Source organism: Narcine bancroftii, chromosome 8, assembly GCF_036971445.1.
Source record: "Narcine bancroftii isolate sNarBan1 chromosome 8, sNarBan1.hap1, whole genome shotgun sequence".
NCBI classification, from domain to species: domain Eukaryota; kingdom Metazoa; phylum Chordata; class Chondrichthyes; order Torpediniformes; family Narcinidae; genus Narcine; species Narcine bancroftii.
In genome coordinates, this window is record NC_091476.1 from 90,509,107 (window position 1) to 90,534,528 (window position 25,422).

The window sequence follows — 25,422 nt, forward strand, 5'->3', positions numbered from 1 at the left end:
AAGCATGTCAGTATATGTAGAACGCAGCTGGAAACTCCTTCACAAAATATGATAGAGATAAAGGGATAACAGAATGTAGAACACTAATGAAAAACAAGAGCAGATAGCATTTGTCCTGTCGATGCCAGGACACATTGGTAAACAGCACCCTTGTGAAATGTTAATTCTGTTTTTCTCTCTCCTCATGTCATCTGACCTTGAGGTAGGGAGTAAGAACAGAGAGGAAAACGGCAGGGAACCTCTGCAAAACTAGTCAGAGCAACTTTTAATTGGCTTTGGCCTCAAAGAGATGTGCTGAAGTGAGCATGTGTCTTGTTACCAATGTAGAAACCATCCTGTAAACTCCAGGGAAACTATACTTAAAAGTTAAAAGTGGAACTTTGCTTGGATTCTAGTGAATTCTTCCATCCATAGACCTACTGAATATTTGCAGCATTCTCTGCTTTTATAATGGAACAGATGGTATATGGGTTCATACGCATAGATGTGGGAAAGTCTCCTAAAACTGGAAAGAGGTGTAAATGAAAGAGGTGTGAAAGCAGAAGGGATGACATTTTCCCAAGAACAATAAATTCCTCACAATCGGTACTTGAGTTCATTCGCTGACTTGAAAACACTGTTCTAGTCAAACCAGATGATGTTCTTATGACTTTGACAGCATTCAGGCATCTCCTATATCCTCTCCTGCCTCTCTCTGGTGATTTCCAGATCATGGGGCAGAGCGTATGGTCAGGAAATTAAAAGGGTGCTTTGACTGAGCTGTTCAAAACCACCCAGCCAAGCCATACTCTCATTATAATTAGAGAGGAGCACTTGTCACATTTAAGAAGTAACTGAATAACCTACTGGGTGATGGTCCAAGAACCTGGAAGTTGGCTTCACCTAGAGTCTACTTTAACCAATGTGGACACAATGTGGAAACAATCTGCTTCTGATCTTTTTAATTATAGGACACAGTACAATAACAGGCACTTCTGGCCCATAAGCCAGCATTGCCCAAATACACCTATGCGACCAATTAACCCCCGTATCAGAGGCTGTGATAGCTCAGTGGTTAGAGCACTGGGGTCGCGAGTTGGTTCCTCACTAGGGTCTCATTTCTGTGAGCCCAAATACACCTATGCGACCAATTAACCCCCGTATCAGAGGCTGTGATAGCTCAGTGGTTAGAGCACTGGGGTCGCGAGTTGGTTCCTCACTAGGGACTCATTTCTGTGAGCCCAAATACACCTATGCAACCAATTAACCCCCGTATCAGAGGCTGTGATAGCTCAGTGGTTAGAGCACTGGTCTTGTCGCAAGTTGGTTCCTCACTAGGGACTCATTTCTGTGAGCCCAAATACACCTATGCGACCAATAAACCCCCATATCAGAGGCTGTGATAGCTCAGTGGTTAGAGCACTGGTCTTGTCAACCAGGGGTCGCAAGTTGGTTCCACACTAGGGACTCATTTCTGTGAGGGGCGCTGGACAAAGTGGCAACTCTCAGACTTCCTTACAGTAGACAAAGATAAAAAATTTCATGTACATTACATCCTAAATGCAATATTACTTGACAATATTGGACCCTTTATCTTTGGAATGTGGGAAGAAACCGGAGCACTCAGACAAAACTCACTCAGACAGGGAGAGAGGAGCCCTTGTCCTGTCAGACATCAATAATGAGAAGAACATCATAGAAAATCGAGGAACTCTTGTAACAACATCCTGGGACTAACAAGTGGCGTCCAACAGTGCATTAGATGCAACTTCCACCAGTGGAACGTTTCTTTTTTTTTAACTCCGATGGACTTCATTTTACAAACCTTTTTACATATCCCATGCATATGGGGGTTGCTGGAAAGTGCAGTGGGGTGGATCTAAAATCAGGGGTATAGGTTCAAGGTGAGAGGGATAAAGGGGATCTGTGATGCAATTTTTTTTCTTCACAAGAGGGTGTAGGCAATGAGCAGCCAGAATGCGTGGTATAGGCAGGTAAAATTACAATGTTTAAAAGATATTTGGACAGGTGCATGGATAGAAAAGGTTTGGAGGTATTGGGAGCAAATGTAGGTAAATAGAACTAGGTCAGGAAGACACTTTGGCAGCATGGAAGAGTTTGTACTTGTATTGTTGGTTCTGCTTTTATAATCCAGAACTACTCATGATTTAGCTTAATCTATTGTCTATAGTTTACCTCTTTTACTGTTGTTTCAAAATATTATTATGATTCTAATCAATCTTTCAACATTTTTGTTGAAAAAATAACAATAAATCTTTGTTTTTCTATTGATTCTGGGTGGAAGGCATCGCAATGTTGGTGTTTATTGCAAGTCTTGTTCCAGCTCTATAATGATTTGGTGAGACCACGCCTGGAGTGTTGGCTGCCTCATTTAATTAAGTATATATCTGTTAGAAGCAATATAGAGAAGATTCATGATTCCTAAGTTGAATGAGTTGATGAGGGAAGATTGAGTAGACAAGGTCCCAACTCTGTAGAATTTAGATGTGATTTCATCAATATGTAAAAGATCCTGAGGGTGGGGGAGAGGGGAAGCCTGACAGAATAGATGTGAGAAGATTTCTCCAGTGGTAATTTATAAAGCAGGAGGCCCTAATCTCAAGTTACATGTTTACAACTGAGGTGCAGAAGATTTTTTTTCACTGGAGCTGGCAGGTGATAGGTGAATACGGGCGAAAGGTGAAGGTGGATGGGGGAGGGGGGAATGGAAAAAAAAGCAGTAAGCTAGGAGGAAGCGGGCCGACGAAAGTGCATTCTGATGGAGAGGGCAGTAGATCATGGAATTAAGGGAAGGAGGGAGGGGCCTAGAAAAAGGTGTGTGTAACAGGCTAATGGAGTGGGCAGGGGAGGGGAAAGACAAAGAAAAGAACAAGAGAAAGGGGGCAGAGGGATCAGGGAAAGCAAGGGTGGGGGTAGAAAACAAGGGGGGGGGGTGGTTACTAGAAATTAGCGACATGAATGTTGATGCTGTATGGTTGGATATAGCATATCTATCCTCTTTGGCTTGGCTTCGCGGACGAAGATTTATGGAGGGGGTAAAAAGTCCACGTCAGCTGCAGGCTCGTTTGTGGCTGACCAGTCCGATGCGGGACAGGCAGACACGATTGCAGCGGTTGCAAGGGAAAATTGGTTGGTTGGGGTTGGGTGTTGGGTTTTTCCTCCTTTGCCTTTTGTCAGTGAGGTGTGCTCTGCGGTCTTCTTCAAAGGAGGCTGCTGCCCGCCAAACTGTGAGGCGCCAAGATGCACGGTTTGAGGCGTTATCAGCCCACTGGCGGTGGTCAATGTGGCAGGCACCAAGAGATTTCTTTAGGCAGTCCTTGTACCTTTTCTTTGGTGCACCTCTGTCACGGTGGCCAGTGGAGAGCTCGCCATATAATACGATCTTGGGAAGGCGATGGTCCTCCATTCTGGAGACGTGACCCATCCAGCGCATATCTATATATGCTATCTATATAGCATATATAGATAGCATATATATATGGATGATGGGTTAAGTGGAGACCTTATAGCAGCTTATTAGTGGGGAGCTTGTGCCCGGATTGGGGCCGCCGCCTCCTTCTTTCTGCCCGGACCGGGGCCTCCGCCTGCTTTGCTCTGCCGAGGCCAGGGCCACCGCCTCCCCCTCGCTTCTGCCCGGACTGGGGCCTCCGCCTGCCTCACTCTACCGAGGCCGGGGCCACCTCCTCCCCCTCGCTTTTGCCCGGATTGGGACCGCCGCCGCCTTCCCAGTGCCCAGACTGGGGCCGCCGCCTTCCCTGTGCCCAGACTGGGGCCGCCGCCTCCTTCTTTCTGCCCGGACCGGGGCCTCTGCCTGCTTTGCTCTGCCGAGGCCGGGGCCACCGCCTCCCCCTCGCTTCTGCCCGGACTGGGGCCTCCGCCTGCCTCACTCTACCGAGGCCGGTGCCACCTGCTCCCCCTCGCTTTTGCTCAGATTGGGGCCGCCGCCGCCTACCTTCTGCTCGGACTGGGGCTGGGGCCGCCGCCGCCTACCCTCTGCCCGGACCGGGGCCGCACAATGAGGCAACATAGCTACTAGACAAATCACTACTAGACAAATAATGATATATATAGTGTTATAAATTATGCACGGCCTCTGCGCGCCGATCCTCCTAGGCCTTGACTTTCAGTCAGTTTAGGAGCGTGATTATGGCGTTCGGAGGCCCCAATCACCATTGACGGGTTGGATTGCGACCAGGTATGGTCCGACCTAGGAGGGAAGGCAGGCCCCTCCAGCCCGGGTAAGAAACCTGCATAGGAGAAGGCCACTCCGATATAAAACTTACGACCCAAGGACCTCGCTCCCAGCTTGCTTGGCCACGGCACACGAACCATGGGTGTAAAGGGTGGGGCCAGTACTGTGCACACTGCACTCCACCTAAAAGCTCCTTTGCGCAGGCCCGAGGACATGTCCACGTCCTCCCCCTCAAAGGATGCTCACAAACTCAAGCTAGCATGCTGGAACATCAGAACCATGCTAGACAAGGCTGACAGACGCCGACCTGAATGTTGGTCTGCCCTCATCGCACATGAACTCCTCAGACTTGACATCGACATAGCCGCTCTCAGTGAAGTCCACCTTGCAGATATAGGCAGCCTCCAAGAACACGGCGTGGGCTGCACACTCTACTGGTCTGGCAAGCCTATGGATGAACAACGCCTATCTGGTGTAGGCTTCATGGTCAAGAACTCCATTGCCTCCAAACTCGTAAACCTCCCGACAGGCCACTCGGACCGGATCATGTCCATGCGACTCCCCCTTCAAAACATGTGTCGCATCACCCTCATCAGTGTCTATGCTCCAACCCTCCAGGCGGAACCAGCAGAAAAGGACAAGTTCTACACTGATCTGCGCAACCTCATTCAACGCACCCCTACAGCCGACAAGGTTGTCATCCTTGGCGACTTCAACGCTCGCGTCGGCAAAGACTCAGAAACCTGGCCAGGAATCCTGGGCAAGCATGGTGTCGGCAAGTGCGACGACAACGGGCGCCTCCTGTTGGAGCTCTGCGCAGAACAGTGGCTTGTCATTACAAACACCCTTTTTCAGCAGAGGGACAGCCTGAAGACCACCTGGATGGTTGGAGATGATTGAGACAGAATATTGAGACACTGTTCTTCTAATTTGCATATGGCCCCAAATTGGATGCAATTTACTTTTAGGTGTAATTTAAAAGGAACCTGGAATTGTGAGTTATGAACATCTGGGCTACTCTTAATCCATCAAACTGGACAATTTTCAAACAACCGCAGTGCCAGCGATTGGGACCAGGGTTCAAATCCCGCGCTGTCTGCAAGGAGTTTGTACATTTTCCATGGGGGCTCCAGTTTCCTCCCATCATCCAAAATGTACCAAGTATGGGTTAATTGGGTGTAAAGTGGGTGGCAATGACTCGTGGGCCAAAATGGCCTGTTACAGTGCTCTATGTCTAAATTTTTTTTAAAACTGATGCAAGCAAACTTCCAGATCCCATGTGACATCAACTTCACGATACCTTACCTTCTGCCAGAATGTTATTGTTACTGCTGCTGGACGGTTTCAATACTTGTATCTCCAGTGAGAGAACAGAGAGCTTGTCAGACTGTGCTGGAGTCTCCTCAACCTCTGGGTCAGGAGAATTCTGCATCATTTCTTCAATCTCCTCAATTACCTGTTGGAAGATCAGAAGATGCTAAGTCCACGCGCTCTGTTACCTTTGATTCTTTTCAATGGTCATCCCCAACCCCATCTCCAAAGAACTCTGTGATCTTATGCAGGGTTAATGAATAGATGTATTGAGAAGAAGTCTGCAGACACCCGTGATTGAAGGGAAAGCACAATGCTGGAGAAACTCAGCAGGTCAAAATAGTGTACTTTATATAGTACATAACCAACGTTTTGGGTAAGGGTATGAGCAAAATATCAGCAGATGCCTGAACAAAATGATGGGGGGGAGGTGTGGGGGGTGCTGTGCTGCAGTCCCCCAGGCAGGAGGAAATAGGTGGATAAGGAAGGGAGAGTGCAAACAAACAGGAGGGGGGTGGGGGGGCGGGTGGCTCTGTGACTGAAGAGGGAAGGGGATAGACCACTGGAGGAAAGACCCCCAATAGGTTTTGAACGATGGTAGGAAACCAGAGCCCCTGGAGGATGCCCACGCAGACAAGAGGTGAAGGTTCAAACTCCTTACAAACAGCTCAGGATTCGAAGCCCAGCCCTGATTGCTGGTGCTGTAATGGCGTTGCACTAAACGCTTTGCCAACGGTGCTGTCCTTCATCTCATTAGGGCTCTGTGAACCACAGTTTCCCTCTTAGCCCACTAAATACCAGTTCCCATTCGTTCATGCCAGCTTGCATAAAAATGGTTTCTACTTCTTAGTTTATAGTTTCAAGTTCTTCCATTGCGTCGCCAGCCCCAGAGGCTCCAACAGCTTAGTGGTTAGAGGACTGGTCTTGTAAACCAAGGGTCACAAGTTTGTTCCTAGCTAGGGCCTCATTTTTGTGAGGGGCATTGGACAAAGTAGTGACTCTCTGTCTTCCTTATGGTAGACAAGTTAAATGCAGTTTTATGTGACAATAATGGAACCTTTATCTTTACCAAAACCAGCATCTCAGAAAAACCAACAATATGAACAATGGTCTCTCAGCAGAATCGAATTAGATATCTCTGTCCCGTGCCCAGCTTTTAGATGTTTTGCGAGGCTTTGGCTAAATTATAAATTATTTATTCACTGCTATCAAGCTCAGCATTTTAATCCACCCCTAATTTGTTGAACTTAGAGGCTTGTGAGGCCATATCAGCTAATGTTACATAGGTTATGTAGTCAGGGCAAGGAAGAGCAGCCAATTCTCTTCTCTTCTGAATATTGAGCAACCACTTTGGCCTTTACAATAATTCACAAGTTTTCTCATCACCCGGACTTCTCCTGCAATTATAAATTATTTAATTAGTTGAGTTTAGATGTTCACATGGTGTGGTGAGATTCAAAATACCTCGGGATAATTTGTCCAGGCCCTTGTATTATGAGCTGAGTTGCATATGTCACCAACAATGCCACCGACTCAGATAGATGGCAGAATGAAACATCAACTTATGGTGATTTACTCTCTATTTTCAGCACGGAGGGGCACATTGCAATGAGTGATGTAGTTACTTGGCAACATTAAGTCAGGATATCTGGTGGCACTATTGAACTTGAAATTGGTTTTGATGAGAATGGTCTCTCATGAAAGTGATGCTAACTCTCGGTTTCTCTTTCATTTTATTTCCGCAGATGTGCATGCATTTTTAACTGACTTTGAAGATCTACCTGCTCAGCTGTGAAGAGAGGCTCCTCGCTTGTGGAAGACACGATGATGTCCAACTTCTCAATTAATTCCCCGTCCTCGGTGATGCCATCTTTGTCACTTGCCTGAATGAGGCACCAGAGAAGGAAGGTAAAAGTAGAACCATTTACTTTATTCATTCAACCTAAATTTTCTTCATCCCATGTGCTAAAAGATCAAACCAGCAACCACAAAGAAGGCAAATCACACAGGGGTAAAGATGAACAATTACTTTATTAACAAAAATTCACCTTCAAACTTTAATTCAAAAATTCCCCCCTTTTTTTAACAATGCTCATTAGTTACTATGTAAATCTCTATAACAGTGTAAAACTAATCAATTCCCCAGCCTAAATATAACATATGTAATTAAAGTCTGTTATATTTCCAACCAGCCCACAGAAAAACTTAGACACAAAACAAACACAAAATACACAAGACTCACAAAACTTCGATCTCAACCAAAGCAAAGATCATAAACAAAATTCAGTTTGTTTGGTAAACTGAAGCCAAAAGAGAGAGAGAGAGAGAAAGAGAGACAGAAGCCAAAAGAGAGAGAGAGAGAGAGAGAGAGAGAGAGAGAGCACAAAATTTGAAGTCGTCTTCTTGTGTTGCTTGCAGAGAGAGGAACCACTGGCTTGGTCCGGATCCTTCTGGCTGCCTTCGGAATGTTCATCCCTTTTTGAAATCCCAACATTCTAAACTGTCCTCCAGACCATGACTCATGCTCTGGGCCTTCTTCCACTCCACAGCACCCCCAGTGGTGGTTTATCGTCCAAGTCCAGAAATTTTTAGATCATTTTCTGCACATGCTCAGTCCATCTCCCACTCTCTCAGCAGTCCACCTTCACCTCGACACTCTAAGGCAAACTGTCACTTTTTAACATAAAACCACACAACACGTAGGACAATACACAACACAGAACTCTGTAACACATGAATCATATATTCTTTGATCTTGCTACTCAATCATTTGTAGCTCTATATACGTAATCAACTGTCAGTCTCTCTTCCAGATATTAATAACACATTGCAGTATAAAATGTCTTTGTAACAAAATGAATAATAATAGAAGCGGCAATGGAAAACCCGAGCCAGCATCCTGGAATTTTTGGCATTCTCTGTGACTTTCCAGCCTTTGACATAGCTCACTATATCATTTAACCCCTCATCTCTCCACTTCAGCTCAGTGGAATGTCCAATCCTTATGCAAAAATTTGTAGCTTCAGAGCTTCACCAACAAATGTCTTCTCCTTCCATCACCTCCCCCTCCAAATCAATATGGACTTGCAGTTATAAACCTGTCAGTGCCATCACCTCCTGAATGAGAAGATAGAATCATGGAATCATTCCCCCACTCTTGGTGTTGCAATGTTTATATTGTCATTAGAATTGTACACGATAACATCACTAAATCACACAAAAGCATGCATTGGTACGTGTCATGGTGCTCGTCTGGTTTGCCTCAAACTTTCTCCACTCAAGCTGCCAGTTAATGATTTTTCAGTACCAGCTTTCCAAAGGCAAAGCATTAATCAATTAAAGTCATATGGCTCTTTCAGATGGCCAGAATATCCCAATTTAAAGTCACATATTCTACCCTGATGCGGCTCTCGCGGTGCCCACCTGAAAGAGCAAGAGGTGCCTTCGAGGCACACTTTCTAACCCTCCTCTGGGAGGGATAATTGCCGGAGCACTGAAGTCCCCCTAGGCACATGAATGCAGCCACCTGAAAGCGGCTGCTAAGGGGCGGGCTGATGACGTCGCAGTGATGCTTGGCGCGAATTTGGAAACACAGTGAGAAAGGGCGAAACCATCATCAGTATTTCTCTTGCCTGCTCCGGGTCTGCCATAATCCTGTATTCTCACTGCTTCTCCTTCATCGTGCTTCAAATGACATCATGTCAGTGGGCAGGAGTACAGCTACAGTGGACAGGAGCCAGAGAGAATGAAAATTGATAGGGAGGAAGGAAAGAGAGCTGAGGATGTAACTCCTGGGGAGAGGTTTTTGCCTAGTAAAGAGGTAAATCTAGTGCCTCCTTTTAATGAGAGAGATATAGATACCTATTTTCAGTTTTTTGAAAAGGTTGCTGAGAGCTCAAAATAGCCAAAAGAAAAATGGACTTTGATGCTTTAAAGTGTATTAAAAGGAAAAGCACAAATTGCATACTCTAGCTTGACTGCACAAGTGGCTAATTATGATTATAGTTAAAGAAGCTGTTTTGAAAGCTTATGAGTTGGTTCCTGAAGTTTGATAAAAACATGGAATCAATCTTATATGGATTTTGCTTTGAAAAAATCTGTATGGTTTGACCGTTGGTGCACTTCCAAAGGAATAAATAATGATTTTAAAAGATTGAGAGAATTGATTTTGATTAAGAAATTAAAAGGTGTGTTCCGAAGGAGATTAAATTATACCTGGATGAGAAAGATTTGGCTATGTGGCAGGATGCAGCTAGATTCACAGATCAGTTTGCTTTAATTCATAAAAATACATCTCAAAATGGGAGACATTTTCAAAAAGTTAATGTGGAACAGAGTAATAAACCTGTTCAGGGGATTAATGTGGAGCAGGATAGTAAGCCTGAAATTAAGTCTGGAGAGAAGGTTATAAAGGACAGAACTTCTGGATTTATATGTCATTTTTGTAAAAGACCTGGTCATGTTATTGCAAATTGTCTAGTATTGAAAAACAAAATAGAAAAGGTTTTACCAGAAGCATGTATTCAAACAGTTGAATTTAGGCAGAGCAAAGATAAATTTGATTAGGGTATCATTTTTTTTTTAAAGGTGATTTGTTAATGAGGAAATGGAGTCCTCTTGATATTCCTGCTCACACCTGTCTGCATTAAATTCCATCTGCCATTTTTCAGCCAATTTTTCATGTTTGTACTGACATTAAATTTGAAATCTATTGACTGGTATTCTTATTAGTATCCAAACAACACTTGTACATGTTATGTGGTTGAACAATAAATCTTCCAGTGAATCCTGTGAGTTTAAAGGGAGAAGGAAAGAGGCACGGGCATTGGATCCCAGCTCCAGTTGCAAACCTGCCTATATTCCTGATTGCTTATGTTCTGGACCCCAACCCTGACACGGACCCACAGTCTGGACCATGATGCCCAGCTCACACTCCAAACTCATGAATGAGCACAGGTGCAAAACCTTTGAACCATTGTATGCTGGATTATTGGAATTTTACTTCATTTTGATGGCTGCATATTACTCCCAGTGTGACCAGTGGATAGGAGAGTATGGTGTGTGAGTGAGAATAGATTAGCATAAAAATGGGTGGTCAGTGCATACTGAGGGGGCTGAAGAGCCTCCTCTTTGTCTCAGTAGCCGCTTTCAGGTGCATTCTCTGCCAAGAATGCACCTGCAGATGCGGATGCAGAGCTTTGGAATTGTCATTCAGGTGGCAGCCCTGAAAGCACTGCACTGTCCGCCTGAAAGGTTAAACAGGTCAGAATTTATTCCCTGGAGCATAGAAAAGAATGAGGGAAGATTTGATAGAGGCATTTAAAATTATGATGGGGAGATAGACAGAGTAAATGTAGATAGACTTTTTTCCATTGAGGATAGGTGAGATACAAACCAGAGTACATAGATTAAGAGTGAAAGAGAGAAAAGTTTAGGGGGAACATGAGGGGGGGGAAACTTCACACTGAGAGTATGGAACAAGTTGCCAGCTGAAGTAATGAATGCAGGCTCAATTTTAACATTTTAGAGGAATTTGGACAGGTACATGGATGGGAGAGGTATGAAGGGCTATGCACTGGGTTCGGCACAGACTAGAAGGGCCGAAGTGGTCTGTTGCTGTGCTGTAATATTCTATGACTAAATGAACAACCCTGTGGCAGAAAGGAACTGACCTAAGGTGTGATGTATGCTTTAAAAACAGAGATGCTGGAAGAATTCATTGGGTCTCACAACATCCATGGGAAGGGCTTGAGTCCTTCTTCAAGGTATGTGTAGAGGAAGGAGAGATGAGCGTCTTTATTCAAAGGCTGGGGAAAGGGTGGAAGAATGGAAGGGGGAGGAGTGCAGACTGCAGACATGGGGTGTTGACTGGATGTGATGTGAGGGCAGGTGTGGGGACAGGTGGGACTTGATTTTCGCTCTATGAGGTGGGGGGGGGGGAAATTAAGAGAAAAGGGAAGAGAGAGAGCTAGAGGAGAGGAGACATGGGGCAGGATGGAGGGAAGAGGGTCTGATGGAGGCCAGAGAGGTCAATGTTGATACCATCTAGTTGGAGGCTGCCCAGATGGAATACAATGAACCTATGATCAGATCAGCCATGATCTCATTGAATGGCGAAGCAGGCTTGATGGGCCCTATTTCTCATGTTCTTATTATATAGCCAGGATAATGTGAACTATTTTGCAACCACGTAAGAATATAACCTTTTCACTGTAGTAACTATAGTGCACCACTATTTGGCGTATGTATATGTGAGTGTGTGAACAGTTTCCTTAGATGGTGGAAAACATCAGTGGTTATTTGAATCTTGCATCTCTAAGCTATTTAAGAAGCCTCCCAAGTAACACAGAGACATAACATGGTGGCAGCGGTATAAGAGAACAAGAATAAAGCTATACAATTGATTGTAAATCACTGAAATACAAAGGGGAAGAAGAGAAAAAACATTATTGGAAATAAATGGACCGGGAGGCTGAAGATATTGTTGAATCATTTAAAAAGTTTCAGAAGTGCAATTTAGCATTTAAAAGCTATTTTAAAAATGCAACAGCAGAGGAGAAGGTCAGTTATATACTTCTCTGGACAGGGGAGTGAGGTCTTGACTTATTTAATAGCTGAGAGTTTACAGAGGTGGAGAAAAATGATCCCGAGCAGATATTTGCAAAGTTTGCTTCTCACCTTGAACCCAAGTCTAATCATAGAATTAAACACTATGAATTTCAAGGTTTTATGAAGGAGGCTGATGAAACTGTTGATAACTTCCTCACTAGACTAAAAATTGTTGCTGCAAAATGCAGATTTAAGGATATAGAGGAAAGATTAGTTGAGTGCCCATCCCGAAGTGCAGAAGTCTCTTATAGGGAAGGATAGCTTGATGCTGGCTCAGCCAGAGCCTTCAATCAGAAAAGTGCAAACCCCTCCCCCCCCCTGCCCAAGACCTGCAGGAAGTGCGGCAGACATCATCCCTTAGATGACCAAAACAAACGCCCTGAATACAGTTCTGAATGTAGAGCCTGTGGTAAAGCAAACCACTGGGTGAAGATGTGCAAGTTTGGTATGAAGAAAACAGAAATACCAGTGAAGAAAAAGGACAAGAAGAGGATCCACCACATAAAAGGGAACAACAATGAGGATTCCAATACTTCCCTCCTTCCACTCAGACTCTATTGCTAGATGTTCCCAGAGCATAATGAAAGGGTATCCAAAACATGGGGCATTGGAAACTGCAAATGTCACATTAATGGCCTATGCTGACCCATGATCAAGCAGCTAAGGAGAGCTAAGATCAATGGCTGTCATAAGGGAAAGAACATCCACTGTACGTTCTACTTGGTAGACACAGACAGACCAGAAATTCTAGGTCTGGATAGCTGCTGGGAGTTGCAATTGATCTTTGTCAATTATGAGATCCAGATGAAAAAGATTATCCAAAAGGATCAACAGAGACACACAGAAAAAGTGGAAATTATTTCCACAGAAGTACCTGCCAGATCATGGCATACAGTGGGAGCAGACTTGTTCACGAAGAATCGCGAGTGGTATTTAATAATAGCCTGTTACTACTCTATGTTTCCATTTATCAAAAGGGTTAAAGACCTGAGAGCATCAACTATCACCTCAGAAATGAGAGCGCTCCTTGCTGAACAAAGAATACCCGAGCAAGTAATATGTGACAATGGAACACAGATCACGTCACAAGAATTCAGAAAGCTGAACTGCAGAGTATGGGTTTGTTATCACTACCTCATCCCCATACTACCCCAAAGATCAGGGGTTCATTGAAAGAAAAGTGCAAACTGTGAAATCCACATTAGTTAAAGTGTCGCAAAACAAAAGAAGACCCATCCCTCGCTCTTCTATCACTACGAGCAACACCTTTAAGGGCTGACATGAAGTCCCTGGCAGAACTTCTAAATGGAAGGAGATTTAAAACAACTCTGCTAAGCAAAATAAACCCTCCAGAAGACCAGGAGAAAACCAGAAGAAGACTGGCTGACACGCAAGAAGAAGGATGCCAGCATTACAACAAACATGCACAAACATTGCCAGAACTCTTCAGAGGGCACCATGTGCATATTCAAGAGCCGATGTTGAAAACATGGACCCCAGCAAAGGTCATCAAAGAAGCTGAGACACCAAGATCATACATTGTTGAGACAGACTCTGGCAATCAGCTGAGGAGGAACAGAATTCACATCCGGCCGACACAAGATATGATGAAGCAGAAAGCTTTAATACCAGCAAGACTTGCAACACCAATCTAACCACTAATACCAAAACATCAACACAGCAGTTGTCAGGTGAAGCACAATGAGTTCCATCACTTACAGGTGTACCAGCAACACAGAGCCCAACGGTTGCAGACAATTCCACAAGATGGCAAAGCAACATACTGTCGCCAGTGTGATATCGATAAGAACTATTTAAATAAATTAGTGTTTAAGTTCAATTATTTATGATGCACTGGAAAGAAAGCAATAAAGAACACTAAATTTTTCTTTATCTTTAGAAGGAGGGATGTTATAGTCAGGATAATGTGAACTATTTTGTAACCATGAAAGAATATACCCTTCTCACTGTAGTAACTGTAGTGCACCACAATGGGGTGCATATGTGTGTGTGTGTGAACAGTTTCCTGAGATGGTGGAAGACATCAGTAAGTAAAGTCTCTTCTGTTATTTGAACCCTACATCTCTAAGTGATTTAAGAAGCCTCCCAAGTGACTCCAGAGACATAACAGTTCTTGCCTTCTTAACGCTGAGATTTTTTTACCTAAGGGTGGTGCAGAAAAAACTGTATACAACGTACACATGTAAACAAATAATGAAATGTAAACAAACTGTGCAATACAGAGAGAGAAAAAATTAATAAAGTGCAAAAGCAAGAGTCCTTGAGTTTGTTGTTGAGGACTCTGATGATAGAGGGGTAGCAGCTATTCCTGAATAAAATAATGCATAAGATCTGTCAGTCTGGAATCACAACATCTTAAGGACATTGGATGAACGAAAATTTGTTGTCATGTAAAAATCAACATGTGGGAGGAAATCAAGAAGAACTGGAGGAAACTCACAAGGCCACAGGTAGTGTGTGCACACTTCACATAGGCTACAACAGTCAAAATTGAACTGGGTCACTGGAACGAACCTGCAGCGCCACTGTGATCTCACAACCAATGGATCTGTTCCAGTTATGCCTGGTTGTGAACGGTGATTGGAGATACAGAAGGAGGAGATTCCAAGAATATTTCATCTTCAGCGATGGGGAGGCTGAGCTCAGTTGTGCTGAAGGTGGGGCTGAAACATTCACATCTATGTCCAGTCTGAGTGAGAAGGGATCAAGAGGAAGCATTTGAATGGTGGAGCAGGGTCGATGGGCCAAATTCTGCTCTCCTGGTCTAAGTGCCTTTTGGCCACCTCCTGACATTTCGACCATTCAGGAGTTCAGCCAATCTGATTCAGTCCACATGATATCAAATAGTTGGATACTCCAAAACATTGGGGCTAGACAACATCCTGGCTGTAGTACTGCAGACATGTGTCCTGAAATGGGCCTGTCTCCAGCCTGGCATTCCAGATAACCTGCTGTGCACTTATTTAGAAACCCCAATGGTTTGGCACCTGGCTCATCATATAATGTGCGCCGCACTTCCCTTGGCAGTCGTCAGTTCTCCCAGCCCCTTCCCACTGATGGGGCTGTAGTTCGCATGCTCCCTTGTGACTCACCAGGGCGCCGATCTTCTGCTTCTAGTTCTTCCCTTCAATTTTGCCCTTTCAGTCATTCTAACAATTTTTCCCAAGATTCAGCTTTGATTGTGGCAAATAAACACAGGAGACCAGTGAATTCCAGATTCATTGGAGTCCCATTTGTCTGTTCTCTTTGTCCTTTTTGATGGTGGAGTTCATACATTCCTTAGATGCTGCCAGAGTAACCAGGCAAGCAATTTCAACTTATTGAGTCGTTAGTGCCCACAATTACCCTTTTACGTTCATTTTCAATGTTAATGAAATATCTCGATCCCTCAACTGAATTGTCTCTTACAATTATTTCTTTCTTTCTTTTCTTTGGCTTGGCTTCGCGGACGAAGATTTATGGAGGGGGTAAATGTCCACGTCAGCTGCAGGCTCGTTTGTGGCTGACAAGTCCGATGCGGGACAGGCAGACACGGTTGCAGCGGAAAATTGGTTGGTTGGGGTTATTTAACTTTATATCAAAAGCCCATCCAATGAGCAGAATATTGATTACTACCAAGACATTATAGAACCTGCCAATAAATATTTCAATCCCAATTATTGGAGCAGCCAATATAAGGTAAATAAGTAGAATTACTTAAATATTTATTTTGATATTAAAATAAATGTGCATTCATTTTTGTGTCAAAATCTTCACTTTGACTGCTGCCAGTAAGACAAATTTATTTTCAACTCTTATTTATTTATTTACAGCAGTGATATTCAACTCTTTGGGAGTGAAACCAGACTGACAAGCTGAAACATATAGAACATAGAGCATTATACCATACTACAGGCCCTTCAGTCCTCTGTGTTGTGCTGACCCATATATCCCCAAAAAAGTACTAAACCCTCCCTATCCCATAACCCTCTATTTTCCCTTCATCCATACACCTGTCTAGAGTCTCTTAAATGCCCCTAATGTTTCAGCCTCCACCACCACCCCAGGCATTCTTTGTGTAAGAAACTTACTCCTGATATCTCCCCTAAACCTACCTCCCCTAACTTTGTACAGATGTCACCTGGTGTTTGCCATTCCTGCGCTGGGAATCAGACCCTGGCCGTCCACTCCATCGATGCCTCCCGTAATCTTGTAGACCAGTGGTTCTCAACCTTTTTCTTTCCATTCACATACTAATTTAAGTAATCCCTATGTCATTGGTGCTCTGTGATTAGTAAGGGATTGCTTAAGGTGATGTGTGAGTAGGAAGGGAAGTTGAGAATCACTGCTCTAGACCCAATTGTTACTGAAATATTTTGCTTGAGAAAAATTGTCATTAGCCCATTTCCTGTGGAGTTATGAAACCGTGCACATAAGTTAATAAGGTTCGATTAGAACAATGGTTTTCAAACTTTTTCTTTCCACCACATACCACCTTAAGCAATCCTTTACTAATCACAGACCACCAATGGCATAGGGAATACTTAAAGTGGTATGTGAGTGGAAAGAAAAAGGTTGAGAACCACTGTTGTAGACCTCTACACGCCAAAGAGAAAAGTCCCAGTTCTAAACTACCCTCATAAGACTCGTTTCCCAATCTTGATAAATCTCCTCTGCACCCTCTCCATGGCTTCCAAGTCTTTCCAATAATGAACACAATATTCCATGCGTGGTCTCACCAGAGATTTGTAGAGTTGCAACCTGACCTCTAAACTCCTGAACTCAGTCCCCCTATTAATGAAGCCCTGGGTCCTGAGCTTCTTGAGAACTTCTCTATCCTCAAAGAACCCCCCCCCCCCCCCCACCACCACCACCACCACCACCCAGGCCATGCCCTCTTCACTCTACTACCATCGGGAAAAAGGTACAATAGCCTAAAATCGAGCACTCAGAGGTATCAGATTCCTGAATGATCAATGAATCAGAGACACTATTATTTTTTTTATAATAATGTTGTAAGATGGTTATAATATGTATGTTTGCTCTATGATGCTGCCGCATAACAGCGAATTTCATGACTTGTTCTTGACAATAAATCCTGATTCTGAATTCCTTGTTGCTCTCAATTCAACAGCTTCTTGCCAGTTACACTACAGGTCTAGATGTTCATTGAGACCAAATGTTTTGAACAACAGATTTAAGGGATGTGGCCATTGTTGGGAGCTAATCCTCATTTGGCTTTGGTGGTGAGTTATCTGCTTGATCTTTCCCTCTGACTGGCCTCAGCCAACCTTCTGCTTCTGTCCATCGGGCTTCACTTCTTCCTGATTCACCAATCCCACATGCTCCTGTCCTGGTCCTTCCACTCTGTCCTCATTGCACTGACCTCTCTCTCTCTCTTCACTTCCAAGCTCGATGACGGGAGATGGTCTGAAACAACGACAATTCTATTTTTTCCCACTGATGTTGCTCAAGCTGCTGAGTTCTTCCTGCAGATTGCGTTTATCTCAGAAAATAAACAGCTCACATCAGCAAAATAGCAAGTCCAAGAATACAGAGCCAAATGGAACTATCTCAAACTTACACCAAACAAAATATTACCTGGTCATCCATCATAAGTAACAATTAACATTCAGCTACAAAAGTGCTAGGTAAATGACCATTGCTGACAACAGACCGTCTAACCACCTAGTGCTGATCTACAATGGCATTACCATCACTGGGTTGTCCAATATTCACAACTTCAGCTAGAAATATAACTGGGCCATCCACATTAGCATGTTGGCGATAAGATTCAAAGCAAGGAATCTTGCATTGAATGTCTCAGCTCTTGGTAGCCTTTCCATGAATTACAATCCCTAGTATTACATACATTTGTCTCCTCCACTATCACCCACTACCATCTGCAGCATGTATTGTAGACTGCACCAACAGGACCTCCTCTCCGTTGACCCTGTCCTCCCCTCCATTCATAACTCCTACCATCTCAGGAAAACTGCCAACGTGCTAATCAATCCATCTCAGTCCACTCATACCCTCTTCTTCCACCCCCCCTCCCCCTGCTAACTTTTGTTGGGCAGAAGATACATGAGCTTGAAAACACGAACATCCAGATTCAAGGATGGTTTCTTTCCAGTTCTTATCAGCCCCTCATTGGTAAAAGATGATCCCCTTGCACCCTGCAATTCATTTTGTAGCCCTCTTTGACTTACTGCAACTCTAAACCCTACCATTTGTTTTATTATTGCATGACAAGTTGAACTCGTTCATGGGTTGACTTGCTTGAATAGCATGTAAAGCAAAGTTTTCCACTATATCTTGGTATACGTGACAATAAATTCAATTCAGTTAAAATTGATATCATCATTTTCACATAGCTGCTTGTTGAACCTCCGCACAATCTGGCTGTACTGTAAAATTACTTCATCGGCTATGCAGCAAATAACAGGGTTGTGGACTATGCATTGGAAGTGCAAATCTTCCTTTAACTCTTGACCACTGCTGTAGGTCACTCCCACTCACCCAATTCATTGAGATGTTTTCACAATGAGCATGGCGTATACTGTATTTTTCAATTTCAATCTTGCACATATTGGCTTGAGCACAATTAAAATTAAAAAGGTCGCTTATTCACCATTGAAAGAAGTGGAAACATGCACCTTTTATTTCAGTCAGTGGGCATAATGGAATTCAAGTTCTCAAGTTCAAGATTTTTTTTAGATGTACAGCATGGTAACAGGCCCTTCTAGCCCATGCCACCCAAATACCCTAAGTAATCTCCAGGCCCTGTACATTTTGAAAGGTAGGAGGAAACCCATGCAGACACTGGGAGAGCGTATAAACTCCTTACAGACAGATTTGAACCCAGGTCACTGGTGCTGTAATAGCATTGCACTATCCGCTAAGCTAACCATACCGCCCATCATACTGTACATATACAACCAGTTTACACATATACACACATAATTAATAATTACATAAATATGCAAAAGATATTGTGATGTTTCTTTTACTGTAATAAAGAAATTTGGGTTATTTTAAAACAACCATACTTTATTAACTAAATAACTGACTCAGGACCTTGAATTGCCAAGCTACCACAGCTCAGGTTCTGACTCCCCTAGTGGTCAGGATTAGCACTTGCATTCTATCAGTACACCCCCTTTCCTGGAGATGTTTAATCTAACAACCTGACCCACTAATACAGTATTCATTTCAATTTAAACTTCAACACAAACATAAACACAACATCAACAGCACATACTTTTTAAGTGTGCAGTTCTTTTTCTTTTAGAGATTCAGTCTGTCAGGTGCTTTGACAACTCACGTGGATCTTCTTCACACAGGGCCTTGTGTCGGCCCTGCTGGTCCACTACTGTCTGGCACTGGTAGTGTTTCCTCTGTTGCTGTGCAGGCTGGATCTTCTGCATTTGTCTGTTCCTGTAGTGTCTCTTGCATTTTCAGAAGGCTTCTTCTCAGTATTTGACCTTCCTCTGTTCTGAGAATGTAGGATCTTTGATTTACTTCCTCTAGAACAGTAGACTTTTTGTCCCCAGTGTTGGAATCTCAGAGTCTTACAGAGTCACGTTGTGTCAGTGGCCCCAAGCTTCTTGCTGACTTGTCATAGTTTGCTTTTTGTCTTTATTGCAGAAGCTTTGTTTCCATTCAGCATCTTTCACCTCTGTTCTTGTTTGGATCTGCAGAGTAGGGAAGTGTGGTGTATAGTCTACGTCCCATCAGAAGCTCAGCGGGTGACATGCCATGTGCAAGTAGCAAAGCTCTGTAACTCAATAGAGCTAAGTACGAATCTGAGCCACTGTCTAGTGCTTTCTTGAGCAGCTGTTTAACTATGTGAACTCTTTCTTTGCTTTATCGTTTGACTGTGGATGCATGTGACTCAAAGTCACATGTCGAAAATCATACTCTTCTGCAAAGTTCTGTAATTCTCCATTGTCACTGCAGACAATTTGAGGAATGCCTTGTCTTGCAAAGATTGATGTCATATATTTGATCACACAAGCAGCATCATCTCCAGGTAGTTCAATAAATAATCAATAACCAGCAAGTAATTCTTTCCATCCATGTAGAAATGATTAGACCTAACTTTCTGCCATGGTTCTGCTGGAATATCAGTTATTATCATGGGATCCTTTGGCTGCTTTGCACGATGTTTCAAACAGGTCTCACAGCTGGAAACCATCTTGTCAATACCAGCATTTATCCCTGCCAATAAACAGTAGTTCTGGCCTTCCTCTTGCATTTTTCCATTCCACGTATCCCTTATGCACCCTTTTCAGCATCTCTTGTCACAGTGATTGAGGAATGATAAGTCTGTTTTGTCTGATGCTGTAGTATGGCTAATATTCAGCTCAAGACCATCCTTCATTCAGATTCTTGATGACCTTCTGCAGAACTGTGTACTTTTCTGTTTCAGCTGTGATCTGCTTGGATTTCATGTCAGATACAGGAAGTGATTCAGTGATCAGATTCACTTGGAGATTCACAGTTGTCTCTGTGGAACTCTCATTGCGTGCTTCACTCTGCATTGTTGCCCTGGATAATGCATCAACTAACATAATAATTTTCCCTGGTGTGTCCACCAATTCAAAGTCATAACGTTGTAGCCTCATCGTCAGTGACATTTCACTGAGATTTTTCTTGATTATGGTTATTAATGGCTTGTGCTCTGTCTCTGCTACAAATATTGGTCGACCACACACATAACAGTGAAATTTCTCAAGTCCATAGACCAGACCCAGACACTCTTTCTTGATCTGTGCTTATCGACATTCAGATGTTTTCATCTTCCTTGATGCTTATGCAACTGGCCTCCAATCTTCTCCCACAGCCTGAAGTAGTTTGGCACCTATTCCATCTTTTGAAGCATCCGTAGATATTTTCGTCCTTGTGGATATGTCAAAGAATAGGGACGATGGAAGACCTTTCAGAGCCAGTACTTTTGGTTAGAATGGTCTTCCATCGTCCCCATTCTTCCTCGTGGTTGTCTGTCCACTTGAATTCACGTTTGTCTTGTAACAACTTCCTCACGTACATAGTTTTGGACAACAAGTTTGGTTTGAATTTACCAATGAAATTGATCATTCCCAGCACTCTCAATATGCCTTTTTTGTCAGTAGCTTTGGGCATCTCTAGTGTTGCTTTCACCTTGCTCTTGTCTGTCTCCACACCTGCCTCTGACTGTTTATCTCCTAGAAAGGTGATTTCCTTCACAGCAAACTGACATTTTTCTGTTTAACTTTATTCCATGTTTCACGATGTGTTGTAGCAGTTGGATGAGCCTCTCATTGTGTTGCTCCTGTGTAGATCCCATAGGATCATGTCATCCATGTACCCCATTTATGTCTTTTATAATGTGCTCCATTGTCCCGTGGAACACGTCTGGAGCTGAGGAAATTCCAAAAGGCATCCTCAGACAGGAGCATCGGCCAAACGGTGTACAAAATGTTCAGTATTTTGTGCTATCTTCATGCAGTTTTATTTGCCAGAAGTCCTGGGATGCATCCAATTTGGTTAAAAAAAACTTTGCACCTGCCATTTCACTTGTAATTTCATCCCCGGTTAAAATCTGATATTGTTCTCTTTTTATATTGGCATTCAAGTCTGTTGACCCCTGGTGCAGTCACTCAGTTGAGTAACTGCATGAGCTTTTCTTTTAAAAAGAACCTGCCTCAGGGCATGCACGACTGGCTGTGCATCCACTTTTAATTGTACCTTATAGGTGAATGATAGAACTCCAAACCCCTCGAAGATGTCTGGAAATTGATCCAGTATTTCTTCTACGCGGTTCTGTGCAATGTCACTGTTAATGTGGTACGTCGTCTTGACTAGGCTTAAGTTTTCACATGCTTTGTCACCAACAATGATTCATGTCTATTTGGGATGACTGTTAACCTCAGGGGATGTTTACATGTTTCATGTTGATGATCTGTCCAATGTAGGCTTTGAGCTGTTCAGGATTTGCATGGATGTATGGTTTTATCTTTATTGCTCTGATGTTGTGCTTACAAATCAAATTGACCTTTGCCCCTATGTCCAGCTTGAAAGGAATATTTGTAATGACAGAGTCAACTTATCCTGCTCAATTCTGTTCATGCTTGGTTATTCATGTTTATGTCTGTTAAATTATAGTCTCTCTACACTACCATGCCATTGAAAAATGTATCACTGAAGCCAGTTTCTTCTGTAGTGTGTATCATAAAATAAATTCTGGTCCAACCCATGCACCACCCCCAACTCCGTTACATTCTTCCTCTCCCACTACTGCTGCTCAACCTGCTCAGTTTCTTTAGCAGATTGTGTTGTTCTTTCAGATTCCAGCACCTGCAGTCTCCTGCGTTTTTCTACCAACAGTGGAACCTGCGTTCAGTGATGGATGTGTGCTGGAGCCTTGTGCTCTGGAACCATTGCAGTGTGAAGGAATGAGATAAGTGACGACAATGCTGTGAAGTGCAAGGAGCCGTGGACTCAGTCATGCAAGTCTAGATTCTACACAGCCACAGATAGTTAGCGACAAAGGTGTTAGAAGTCAACAGTCTCTAAAAATCAAGCAGTACTGCATGTGATTGCTACATTTAGTTAAAAAACCCAGTTACTGAGGTTGAGACATGGCTAAAAGGAAAATCAACACAAACAGAACAGACAAAGAGATTGGCCCTGTTCCAAGTTCATTTTTAGCACATCCTTCACAATTGTATGCAAGATTTGCAGTGTTCGGACTTGCCTTAAAGCTGGGATCTCAAAGTCCAGTTCCTTGGTTACTCTTGTCCAGAATGTATGGGAATCTCTGTGTCTTCCTAGAGTCCACTCTCGAAGAAATTCGTGATGGAGGCACTCTGGAAAGCCTTGTGCTAACTTAATGCTAATTGGCATGGCTCTCGTACCATGTGCAGGGGCTGCACCGCTGTCCTTAAGTGAAGTTGGCAGCATCTGCCTATAGCCCTGTGTTCTGCTTTTCCTCATGGACAATGGATCCTTTCAAATGCCATTCCACTGCCATTATTTGGGAACTGATGATCTGATCTCATTTGCAATAGATCAAACGAAAGCTAAAAATAAATTGGCCTGCCTGTGAAATATTTAACATTCTCTGGATCTGCCATAGTACATACAGTTTGGGATTTTATAGCACAGGAACAGATTATTTTACCCAGTAAGTTTGTACTAGTGTTAATGTCCCAATCAAATCTTTTCTCAGTTTACTTCATCTCATCCTCACGTAACTCCCAATTTTTTTTCCAATCATTCAATCTATTCTGGGGAAAAATGGTGGAGCTTTTGATTATTAAACGTTGGGATCGGCTGTTGGTGATAAAAGGAAATGGCACTTTAAAAGTCCAAAAATACGGATCCAGAAATTTGGATCAACTGAGAATCCAGGCTTCTTGAAAACTCTCAGCTTTCGTGCCCATGCATGATGTGCGTGCATGATGTGTGTGCATGCAACTCGTGCATGCAATACGCACAAGCATGCATCACAGATGTACTGCCCAAGAATCCAGAAAATCCAAAAATCTTGACCGACACGTTTCCTGAGCAAACCGGATTTTAGGACTTCTACTGCATTAACGATATAATTTCCCTTGTCTCTCAAGGTCAACTGGTAACTCTTTAAGACCCAATGCTTGAGAGCCTATCTCTGCATAGTATTGAATGAGTGTTACATTGCCAGAGCTGCCAACAGTTAAATCAGATCATAAAATAAGGCAACATTAAAGAATATTGAAAGATCATCAAAGTAACATTTATTTTCAATTCCTAAACTCTGCAAATTTCTCAATTTTCAGAATGCACCCAATTCCTTTTTCAAAACTATTGCTGAAACGGTTTCCATCACCTTATCAAAGATTGCATGAAAAATCTCATCTTTATAAAGGCTCTAAACTCTGATATAATTCAAGTGAATCTTTTCTGCATCCCCTCCAAGATATTTTTGAAAGGCATTACCCAGATTGGTAGACAATAGTGCAGTGGGAGTGGGGCCCCATATTTTATAGAGAATTACATAAATTCCATGCTTCTATTTATAATAACAAGTATCACATATGTTTCCTTGGAGACACATTTGAAAGGGCTCCAGCCCAAAACGTCGACCATCCTTATTCTCCCACAGATGCTGCTTGACCTGCAAAGTTCCTCCAGCAGGTTCTTAGCATGGCAGCTTAAGACAGAGCAAACTAAGAAAATGGTATTGGCAACAAGGAAAAAAGACAAACAAATTACATATAATCCAAAAGAAATTAAGGAAAACTTCAGAGAATTCTATGAACAATTATACCGAACCGAAAACGAAGGGAAAGAAGGGAAAATAGATGAATTTTTGACTAAAATTGAACTACCAAAACTACAAATAGAGGAACAAAATAAATTAACAGAACCATTTGGAACAGTAGAAATACAAGAGATAATAAAAAATTTACCAAATAATAAGACACCAGGAGAGGATGGACTCCCAATAGAATTCTACAAAACATTTAAAGACCTAATAATACCGCCCCTCCTGGATGTAATCAACCAGATTGATGAGACACAAAACTTACCAGATTCATGTAAAACAGCAATAATTACAATGATACTAAAACAAGGGAAAGATCCACTCTCACCAGCGTCATATAGACCAATATCTCTGCTAAACACAGATTATAAGATAATAGCTAAACTATTAGCAAACAGATTAGCAGAACAGGTACCGAAAATGGTAAATTTAGACCAAACTGGATTTATCAAAAAAAGACGCACAACAGACAATATTTGTAAATTTATTAACTTAATTCATGCAGTAGAAGGAAATAAAGCACCGGCAGTAGCAGTTGCTTTAGACGCAGAGAAGGCCTTCGACAGAGTAGAATGGAATTACTTGTTCAAAGTATTGCAAAAATTCAGTTTACCGGAGAAGTTTATTAATTGGATTAAAGCATTATATGAGGGACCGTTAGCGAAAGTGACAGTAAATGGACATGTATCAAAGCAATTTAACTTAAGCAGGTCAACGCGGCAGGGATGCCCACTATCACCATTATTGTTTGCGCTAGCTATAGAACCACCAGCAGAATCGATAAGAGATAATAATATAAAAGGAATAAAAATAAAAGACAGGGAATATAAAATCAGTCTGTTTGCGGATGATGTGATAGTGTACTTAACAGAACCAGAACTATCAATAAAAGAACTATATAAGAAATTGAAGGAATATGGAGAAGCGTCGGGATACAAGATAAACGTAAATAAAAGTGAAGCAATGCCTATGAATAACGCGGATTTCTCAAAATTTAAGGAGGAATCCCCATTCAGAT

The 25,422-nt window shown here is 42.8% G+C and overlaps 1 protein-coding gene across 2 annotated transcripts in view; it reads right to left on the bottom strand.

The window, feature by feature from the left end:
• The window catches only part of fez1 (fasciculation and elongation protein zeta 1 (zygin I)), a 70,401-nt gene that overhangs the window by 19,717 nt on the left and 25,262 nt on the right, over positions 1-25,422 (bottom strand). For both annotated transcript variants that reach the window (XM_069894469.1, XM_069894468.1), the window contains exons 3-4: positions 7,285-7,386; positions 5,498-5,648 (exon numbers count right to left, since the gene is read on the bottom strand). In XM_069894469.1, coding sequence (XP_069750570.1) covers positions 5,498-5,648; positions 7,285-7,386 — 253 coding nt within the window. The remainder of the gene's footprint in view (positions 1-5,497; positions 5,649-7,284; positions 7,387-25,422) is intronic.